Here is a 10,857-nt window from a genome sequence, read left to right as displayed (position 1 = left end):
TTATAATAATATGTATTGGTTTGATTTAGAGTATTTGATATTATTGATCATAGTTAGACTGTTGTAATAGTTTGTTAGATATTGATATCAGATATGAATGAATGTAATTAATTGATTTTAATCAATAATAATAATAAGTACACTCTATGAGTGCACGTACACTATGCTAAATTTGTATCTCACATATTCATTCAGTTTTCACGTTAATCATGGTCAACGGCCACTTAGCTGTATGATGGACCTTCTGCCCTTGATCACATACGACACCTACGAAACAAAGACCAAACCACTAAGGAGTCACCTAAAGACACTCTATTAATGTTTAAGCCTCGTCGTCTAATAGTAAAATGATAATAAATACTTAAAAATAAAATTAACAACTTATCAGATAAATAGTGAGTTCGGAGTATTTATAATAGCATTCACCTATTCTACGGCTCTTTCAAACATAGTCACATGCCAAGCAATTCGATCAGGTCAGGCAAATCAAATGTGACTGACGCATTGAAAAGTCAGTCAAATTCTAATATACTATTATTCAAAATGTTTATTTACCCTTTTACTATTTTTCCTATATCATCCCTAAAAATACAAATATAAATACGCTTTGGTGGAGGTACGGAATTAATAATATAGAATTAAATGCATGTAATATAATAATAATAATAATAAATAAGGAACTTATAAATGAGAGCAAAAGTCTAATCTCCCTAATCAAAGTGGTGGATTCAACCCTTATCCGCATCAATCTTGGGAATGAGGCGTTTGTGATTAAGGTGAAGAAACCCCCCACCCCTCCCACATGTGCCTACCCACAAACTTCGCTGTTATGCTATACCCTATCAATTACACTCTGCCAACTTTGTTAATTACATTCTGATCCTTGTTAAACTACAAAATTACATTTTTCCTAAAAAAGTTCTTTATCAATTTATAGGATTTTGATGAAAAATATTGATATTAGCAAATAAAAATTATATAAGTTTTCAATCTTACTCCTCATTGAACGTTTCTATATAATGATTTTATATTTATAAGGGAAAAAATATAATGTCGTTAACCTCACTCCATGTATATATACATTACTTTGTTCCCTTTATAAGTACAAAATTACATATTGGAGTGTTAAATGAGGAGAAAGATAAAAAATCTATGTAACTATATCTGCTTACCTCAGCATTTTTTGTTCAAATCCTAACGGAAAGGAGTCATGTGTAAACAGAAAACATTATAAGTCTAATTTTAAAATTCTTTTAGAGAAAAATATAATTCAAACCAACGCCTACTATTTTAGTAGAAACAACATCCTAAGCATAAAGTGGGGTTCAAATCTATGATCTTTAACATCATTGGGCCTCAACTTCACCAACTAAGCTACGTGGCATTGCCAATTAACTCTTATTATAATTATGGTTATTTTGCAATGCATTCCCCACCAAACCCCAACCCTTTTCTTTTTTTCTTGAATTCTACCTTTACCTAATTATATTTAATATATAAATATAATATTTTAGGGGTAGGTTGAGAGAGCAAGATGAGTAACAGCTTGCCGTGATCTGCGCCACGACACGACATTCACTCACCAAATGTAATTCTCATCATCATTACATTGCATGTTAGGATTGCATCAATAAATTAAGTCTAACTCATCTAAACCCTGAGTCCACGTATTTGGTGACCATCAGAAATATTACGTTATCGAGAGAGAGAGAGAGAGAGAGAGATATTACATTATATTTTTACTTTGACTTTAAGATTAATTAAATCCATTTTTTGTCCCGTAATATAAATCATTTGATATTTCTATACTTTAACTTTTTAGGATAAAATTTTGATCCTGATGTATATTTTTTTTAATTATTTCAATCATTTTTTTCGTCAGAGTTCATCCTTCTTGACGGTAAAGGTGAGCTCAGCAAGAAGAAGATTAGTTCAAACCTTAAAAATGAGTGAAAACTCCTATTTTTTTTCTTAAAGTAGCTCATAATAAATTCCTTATATTTTTATTTTTGGATGAAGCAGTCTTTTTCGATGTTTTATAAACGAGCAAACTTTGTTTTGGTACCCGACTTTTGTCATTAATATTATTTTGGTACATGAGTAATTACAAATGACTCAATTAGTACTCGAGTTTCTTCACTAATATCATTTTATTAATGAGTGATCATAAATGACTTGATTAGTGTCCAAGTTTTAACATTAATATTATGTTGGTACCTAATCCATATTTTTTATTTATATTTTCTATTATCTTTTTATATGATGATAATTTTACCCTTAGATACTAAACGATAAATAGAAAAGATAAATTAAAAAACATGAATTGGGTACCAAAATGGTATTAATGGTCATTATATAAACGATAAATAGAAAAAAACTTTAAACTTAGAATCAACATATACAACTTTTGGCTTTTGGCTTTTGGCTTTTGGGTTCTTGACAGCTTTAATTCTTGAATTAGTTCATAATTTCAAACAAAGAAACCACTTTTCAAGACTTTTGGGATGAATTGTGGTGGTCTAATAAATAATATATTGCACTCAATACAGCCAAAAAGCAACCACTAATAAATGTTTGAGTACTAATCTCTCCTCAAAACTACATCATACATTTTTTTACATGGTGGGAACCAATCAATAGGATTAAATGTATTTTTGGTTTCGTAATTTAGATTATTTGGTGTTTTTATTTTTTATTTTTTCAGAATAGTATTTTAATTCCGCATCTTTTTAGTTTTTATGATTCCATTTATTTCTTCCCCTGGAATTCACTCTTATTGTAGGAAAAATGCATCTGCATCTTACGTGACCTTTTACGATTGGGATTGTTGTTCATATTAGCTCAATTTTTCCAGCATAATTGTCCTTTAATTTAATAGGATATATAGCATATTTTGGTACTGCATCTTAATTTTTTCGATTATAGTCTTTTTTCTCTGGAGTTTGCTCGTCTAGTCAATGGAGATGAAGTTCGGGGGAAAAAAAGATTGAAATCGTAAAAATTTTAAAAAATAAAGGCCTAAAAAAACAAAAATATCAAATAATTTAAATTACAAAACAAAAAATACATTTAGTCCAGACTAATAATACTACTTTATGTTGTCCAAGAATTACGTACGTGCGGATTGTGACAGTTACAACTTACAACAGCTTGAGATTATGACATTTTTGTAAAGTTATAAGGAGTCGGGTCCTATATTTCTTTTTGACAAATTTTCAGTTCACGTCTCAAGTGTTATATATATATATATATATATTTGATTTTCCTTTTTTGGTAATGATGTGAACACACGGAAAAAGACTTGATTTGTTATATCCTCTTAATTATAAGCTCAATATTCTTGCTTAATATTACCATCTGTCTGGATTGTGATTTTTGCTTAGAGAAAAGGATATGGAAGAACTATTACTTTTCTTTTATCTTAATTAATTATCATAGTTTTTTTATGGTAATTTTTCATTCTTTTTACAGGACTAAAATTATAATTTAATTGAATATTGTATAATTCCCATGCAATTTTTTTGCCAAATTGGCAGAAAATAACTAAAATTGCCAAAAACTATAGAGTTACATAACTAAATCGCAAAAATCAGGACTAAAATTGCAATCCGTACATGCACTTAGCCTAATAAATAAGCTTCAACCGAAATGTGAAAACCCTAAATCTATACACGGACGACCTAATTAATAGTTTGGACTCGAAATTTCGTACGAAAAGTATTTAATTTGTACGAACCTAAACCCATACATTAAGAAAAAACAAAAACAGTTCAATGACATGTTACATGTTGCAAAACATATGTGTTGAGAAATAGAGATCATAAACATTAATCCTTCAATATTCTTGTCTTTTCATAGCATAACTCCGATGACATGTATGTTACATGGTACAAAACAAACTACTTTGGCCATCTATACTGTAAAACCAATTGACCATTAAGGAGCAAGAACAGCCCATCCTCCTTAACATGCCACAAACACGCTTTGTCTACACACCTATTCCGGTCCCTGTCCCAGTCCAACACATCGAATCGTCCATGTAAGTTTCCCAACGTCATGTCGCACGACGCCACGGTCCTTTGCTTAACAAGCACCGGACAGAGGAACGCTTGCTTGCCGGCGGGGCTCAGCGTTTTCGTTCCAATGTCCTTACCGTTCGTCTGGCAATGCGTCGTTAACATCTGGTTTTTCGAGTCGTTGGCGATGACAATCATCCAGTCGAACAAGGTGACGGAAAGAGCAAGAGGGATGAATGCATTTAGCAGGAACAGAATTTGCAGCAAGTTTTTGGAAGGCAAAAGATGAGTCATGTTTGTAGTATTGTTAGGGTTTTGAATTTTAATGGATATGATCAGTCAATAATATTTAACCCTTTTTATAATGGCAAATGTGTGGATTTTTATTAATATTCCACAAATGGGATTTTTGTGATCTTATTAAATAGTTGGTATGACTAATTACAAATTGTGGAAATACATACTTATATTTTTTCTTTTATTTATTTTTTGGATTATTTATATTTAATTTATGGGGTCAAATGCAATTTACCGTATGTGGTATGTAAAATGAGCAAAAAACTCCTGTGAAAAAAATTAGCAAATTTCCCCTTTGTGTTTTGTAAAATGACACAAATTACCTCCTATCAATAATTTAGATACGGGTATAATTTACTTTATTTTTCAGAACAAGGGGTAATTTGTTGTTTTTTTCTTGCAGAATTTTTTTTACTTATTTTTCATATTAAAGGGGATAAATTGTATTTTTTTTCATAATTTATGAAATGGGAAGTTTGACCAGTTGAAATCAAGCTCAATCCAATAAATTAAAGTCAAAATATTTTCACTAGGCGAATTACAAATTTTGGAACTAGAAAAAAAATACCATTTGCTACAGTTTTAATGGCTATGGACTAAAAACTATGATAAATAATTTTTATTGACCATAGTTAAATAAAATCGACGCAAAAACATAGATTTTCTATCAAGAAAAAAGTTATTTACCATGGCTAAGAGTTATGGTAAAAATATTTATCATGACTATAAATAGTTTAGCCACCCTCGTAGATCCACGGCCAACAATTGTTGTTGTAATCAATGATTATTTACTATGGCTATTTATTTAATTATTGCAATTAGCCATAGTCAAATGTTACATATTTTGTAGTATGAAAAAATATTTCAATTTTTATTTTGAACTATTTTTAATAGTATTTTGGTGAATTTGAAAGTCATTCAATATGCAGTCATTTGAAATTATTTCTCAAAATCGTAGATCAAATCCAAATATACATGTTCATCCAAACAGAGCCTACAAAAGAATTTAATTTAGTTAAAATTGAAGTTTTATTCAATGAATTTGTTAGACTTATTGAAACAGAATTGCAGAGCTGGCCCACTGGGCTTGAGTCTTGTGGACTCAAGTTTTTTCCCAGTACACATAAATCCAATAAATACGTTTTCTTTTTTTTTTTTTAATCCAAACCACCTTTTTTTCTTAAAAAGAAAATCGATAATATATAATTATTACAAAAATCATTACGTAATAAATTAATATTTTTAAATAAATCGATAAATGCCATGTAAACTAAGAAATTCAACATTTAATCATAATTAAAAATAAATAACCACAGTAAATAGTCATTGATCGAGCTAATGCAACAGTTGTTAGCCGTGATTTTTGTGAATGCGACTAAATTATTTAACATGGCTAAGAGCCATGACAAAAATACTTGCTATGCCAAACAACCATGACAAAAATAATTTTTATGATGGATAATTTATTTTTGCATCGACTTTGTTTAACCGTGACTAGTAATAATCATTTACTACGGTGTAGTCCATAATTAATAAAATTGTAGCCAATAGTAAATTTTTTTTAATGACATCTATACTATTGTAAAAGAAAATCATTTTGTCGTACTAACTTTTGAATATCCAGATTTACCCTTTAATTTATTTCTTCTATTCAAATTTTTTTTGTTAAAATAGTAATTTCAATATTTTTTTAATAACTAAATAATTTTTTTTTTCTATCAACCCACTACTTTATATTTTTTCTCACAAACTTTCATATTTTTAAAAAAAATATAATTATAATTTATTTTTTCTATCTCAACTTACTCATATTTTTTAATCTGCCACAATTTTAGTAATTTCTCTTCGTCTCATTCAACGATTTTTTTAAGACTTTGGATTTAATTATGTTGGTTTAATTAATGATTAATCGCAGTCAACACAGCCAAAAAGCAACCACTAATAAATGTTATCTCTCCTTAAAACTGCATCGTACACTTTTATACATCTTTTCTACTTTTTCATTTTTTGGATGTCTCAACCTTACCACTCCAACAAAAGTTTATTAGCTTTTCTACCTCTAGGATCGAAAAAATAATTAAATTATTCGATACTCGATTGAGATCGATCGATAAAAATTCGTTTGAACTTGATTTGTTAAATTTAACAAATAAAATCTGAACAAAAATTTTATTCGGTAAACTTTTGAGCTCGGCTCGATTCGATTAGTGCAAAAATAGTAAAATATATTTAAAAATATCAAATTGTTCGAGCTTAACTCAAGTGTGATCGAATTAAACTCGTTTGAGCTCGATTAGAATAATAATCAAATTAAATTCAAACGTAATTTTTGAAGCTCGATAATAGTTCAAATAAATTTAAAAAATAATGTGTTGGATTGGGTTAGAATCTTTTATAACCTTATCTACCTCTTTTCTTTACTTCCTTTTTCGCAAACAAATCTATTAATTTGGCAGCTTACATGGTGGAAACCAACTAAGATTGTTCTTACTTTTGTATTGTCCGAGAATTACGTGGGGATTGACAGTCACAACAGCTCAATCATAACTTGGGATTTTGACATTTTTGTAAAGTTATAACAACTTAGGTCTTATATTTCTTTAATTTTGACAAATTTTCAGTTCTACATCTCTATTTAGGTTATCATGCGTGTATGTATTTGGTTTTCCTTTTCTGGTAATGATGTGAGCACAAGGAAAAGTCTTGAGTAATAATATCCTATGTGAAATTACACTTTTAGTTTCATTAGTTGAAATTCAATAATTTTTAGTTTTCTGTTTTATGAAAATTTTAAAATAATCTTATTTTTTTTTAGAAAAAAATTCAACCAATTTAATTAGCTTGATTTTCAAAATTAAAAAAACTCAACACGTTTAGTCTCATAAATCCCATAAATAAGAAGATTAAATATTTCAATTTTTTTTAATTTTAGAATTATTTTAAAAATCACATAAGCCAGACAGCTAGGGAACAAACTAGTTCGGCCATGGATATTGTAACACCAACTGACAATTAATAACCAAGAACAGCCCATTCTCGTCAACATGCCAGAGACAGGCACCGTCCACACACCTGCGCTGGTCTCTGTCCCAGTCCAACACATCGAAACGTCCATGTAAGTTTCCCAACGTCATTTCGCACGACGCGACGGTCCTTTCCTTGACAAGCACTGGACATACAAATGCTTGCTTGGTAGAGGGGTTTAACGCTTTGATTCCAATGTCGTCACCATTGGTCTCACAATGTGTCGTTAACGTCTGATCTTTGGAGTCGTTGACGATGAGAATGGTCCAATCAAACAAGGTGATGGAAAAAGCAAGAGGGATTAATGCATTTAGCAGCAAGACAAGTCGCAGCATGTTTTTGGAAGGGAAGAGATGAGTCATGTTTTATTGTAGTATTAGGGTATTTTATTTTTCAAGAATATTATTTGGCCCTTTTTATAATGCCAAAAGCGTATGAAGAAGTTTCCATTTTCGATTCTATGGGAATTATTTAATTTCCTTTTTCAATTTTTTGAGTTTTTTAGGAAACTTTTATTTCTTTTAGCAAAACGTTTACAAATATAGGCATAAATATTTTATTTATATCTCCAAATATATAATTATATAAAAATAAATTATTTTGATTGGTATAAATAATAGAAAATTAATGTAGATATGGTTGTATTAAAAAGAGAAGGTAATATTTCAAAATTCTACTTTTATGACATTTATCTGTGATTCTTTAATTACACAACTTTTTTGTTTTCTGTAAAATACTTTTAATATTTATTCATCCCCAAATATGTGTTAGAAACAAATTCAATTAAAAGAAAAAAACCCTAAAGATGATTTTGGGCCTGCCCTTTACTTTGAGTCCTTTCCAAAGTCCATATTCTCTTTTCACTTCATAGCACACCACACCACAAATATAGATAAATAAGTAATTATTTCTTAAATTATAAATCACTATATTTTAAAAATTATAATAAATTAATATTATCAATAAAATAAATATAAAAATGTAAGTTTTATCATAATTAATCAACATTCGTTATCTATAATATATATTAATCTCACTTACAAAAGCAATAATTAAACATAATTAATTAATATTTGATATAATATTTTACCTTTAATCATAGTGAAAAGCTATATTTTTTTAATCACATCAAACAACATTTTACATGGTACAAACAAACTATTGTCGCCAAGGATCTTGAAATCATCAATGGACCATTAATAATAAAAATAGTCTATTTTAATTAGGAATAATTACTTTACACCCCTTATTTATTGGCTTTTTATACCAATTATTCTTATCTTTTGAAAAATTACAGAAATACCCCCAATAGTCTTTAAAATCAAAAAAATATCTTGTTGACTAGATCAACCTTTAAAATAATTTTTCAAAAATAGAAATACGTTTAGGGTGTTTCTGTAACGATTAAAAGGTAGAAAGAGTGTCAAAGAAATTTTTGTGAAAATGAGTAATATAACCCCATATATTTTTTATTATTTATATTATCTTTTAATTTAAATATAAATAATAAATGTGTTTATTAACTATTTTCTTATTGAATCTCTATATAAAATTGTACATTTTAATAATTAAAATATTAAATTATTCAATTAATATATAAATAAAATTTGTTAATAGATTATAAATTTAATTTAAAAAGTTATCACTCTTGTATAAATTATTTAAAATTATTAGAATTAAAATATTAGCTATCCTCTATTTTTATTTATAACTATGTTTTACTAAAATAAAAATTAAAAATAATTTATGTATTTTATGTAAACTAATTAGAATTAATAAAATAAGTTAATTAATTTATTAATAAAACGGGGATTAGAATGGGCATGGCAGTGTAGCTCGGAAGGAAGGGATAATTTTTCTAAAGTAAATAATTTAATAATTTAATAATTTAAAATATCTTTAATAAATAAATTATTTATTTATTAAATATTACATGATTTATATAACATACATAAATTATTTTTAATTCTAATTTTAGTAAAATTTAGTTATAAATAAAAATAGAGGATAAATAATCTTTTAATTTTAATAATTTTATTAAGAGACAATTTATATATTAATTGAATAATTTAATATTTTAACTATGAAAAGGTGCAATTTTACATAGATTTAATAAAAAAAAGTTAATATAATAATTTATATTTAAATTAAAAATTGGTATGAATAGTAAGAAAAATATATAGGGTCATATTACTCATCTTTTAAAAAATTATTTTGACACCCTTTCTACATTTCGATAATTACAAGAACACCTCTAAGATTTGTCCTTGAAAAATTATTTTGAAAATTGACCCAGCCACAATGGGTATTTATGATTTTAAATGCTATCAGGGATGATTTTTATAATTTTTTAAAAAATAAAAATAATTTATATAAAAAGACGATAGATGAAAAATTGTAAACGTAATTCTCCTTTTAGTTAACATGTCTATGTCCCAGCTGTGAAAGACGTCGAAACCTCCGCGCGATTTCCCCAACGTCATGTGCCGATTGTCCTTTCCCGAACAAGCACATCACATAGATACGCTTGCTTGTCGGAACCTCTTACCGTTCTTCTTCCAATGTCAGCACCATTCGTCTCGCAGTGGGTAGTTAGCGTTTCATCTTTTTAGCCGTATTGCAAGAAATATATATATATATATATATTTTTTTTTTTCATACGTTGATTTTTTTTATTTATTTAATCTTATTTATTATAATTTTATCCCATTATATATCATAAATATTAATTCTCATGTGTATTTTCATTCAATAACTAAAGAAAAATAGATGAAAAATACTAATAGCTCAGTTAATTATTGGACGAAAAATGTACGTGAGAATTAAAATTATTTTTTCTAATTTATGTAATGCAATGTGAAAAACACAACAGATAGGACTAATAATTTGATTCGATCAGTAATTTTAATATTTTTTAATAATCTTATGTTTTTTCTTAACTGCCCACTACACATTTATTACAACTACAATAATAATTATAATTTTAATATTCTACATAAGTGATTATCGTACTCAGGAAATAAAAAATGAAGAAATGAATTGGTACATAGTAGGCAAATTACAATTTTATGCAGCATATAATTTGAAATTATTTTACTTTAATTTTTAGTGTTATTGTGATAATTTTATTTAACATGCAGTGGTCTGAAATATATTGTAGCTAAAAATCATGATAAATAATTATTATTAATCATAATTAAATAAAAAATACAAAAAAAAAAACTAGATTTTGTTCAATATAAAAATTATTTGCTACAACTAAGAGTAATGGTAAAAATATTTGTTATGATTTTTAGTCATGGCAAATATTTTAATTACTCTTACAAAAATCACAGTTAATAATTGTTGCGTAACTATGATTTAATGATTATTTATTACTATTGCTTATTATTAACTATGATAATTAATCATAGTTCAATTTGAGTATGAATTTGCAAGAACACAAAGCCCAAAAGGAACACTCACGTGGGTGTGGACATCTCAGTGGCTTGTTGGGCTATTCAATTGGTAAAAAATAAAT

General features: G+C 27.4%; 1 protein-coding gene across 1 annotated transcript; it reads right to left on the bottom strand.

Annotated features, from left to right (window-relative positions):
* Positions 1-7,288: 7,288 nt before the first annotated feature.
* On the bottom strand, positions 7,289-7,699 carry LOC105172042 (Plant self-incompatibility protein S1 family). The gene has a single exon (XM_011093381.2). It carries the CDS (start codon positions 7,697-7,699, stop codon positions 7,289-7,291), a length of 411 nt encoding a protein of 136 aa, XP_011091683.2.
* Positions 7,700-10,857: the final 3,158 nt, after the last annotated feature.

Source organism: Sesamum indicum, linkage group LG10, assembly GCF_026168435.1.
Source record: "Sesamum indicum cultivar Baizhima isolate 11 linkage group LG10, ASM2616843v1, whole genome shotgun sequence".
NCBI classification, from domain to species: domain Eukaryota; kingdom Viridiplantae; phylum Streptophyta; class Magnoliopsida; order Lamiales; family Pedaliaceae; genus Sesamum; species Sesamum indicum.
The sequence above is the reverse complement of the archived record's forward strand: the minus strand, read 5'-3'. Positions and strand labels throughout refer to the sequence as shown.

Coding starts and splice junctions, on each gene's coding strand:
- LOC105172042 (XM_011093381.2), bottom strand. CDS start 7,699: ATGACTCATCTCTTCCCTTCCAAAAACATGCTGCGACTTGTCTTGCTG.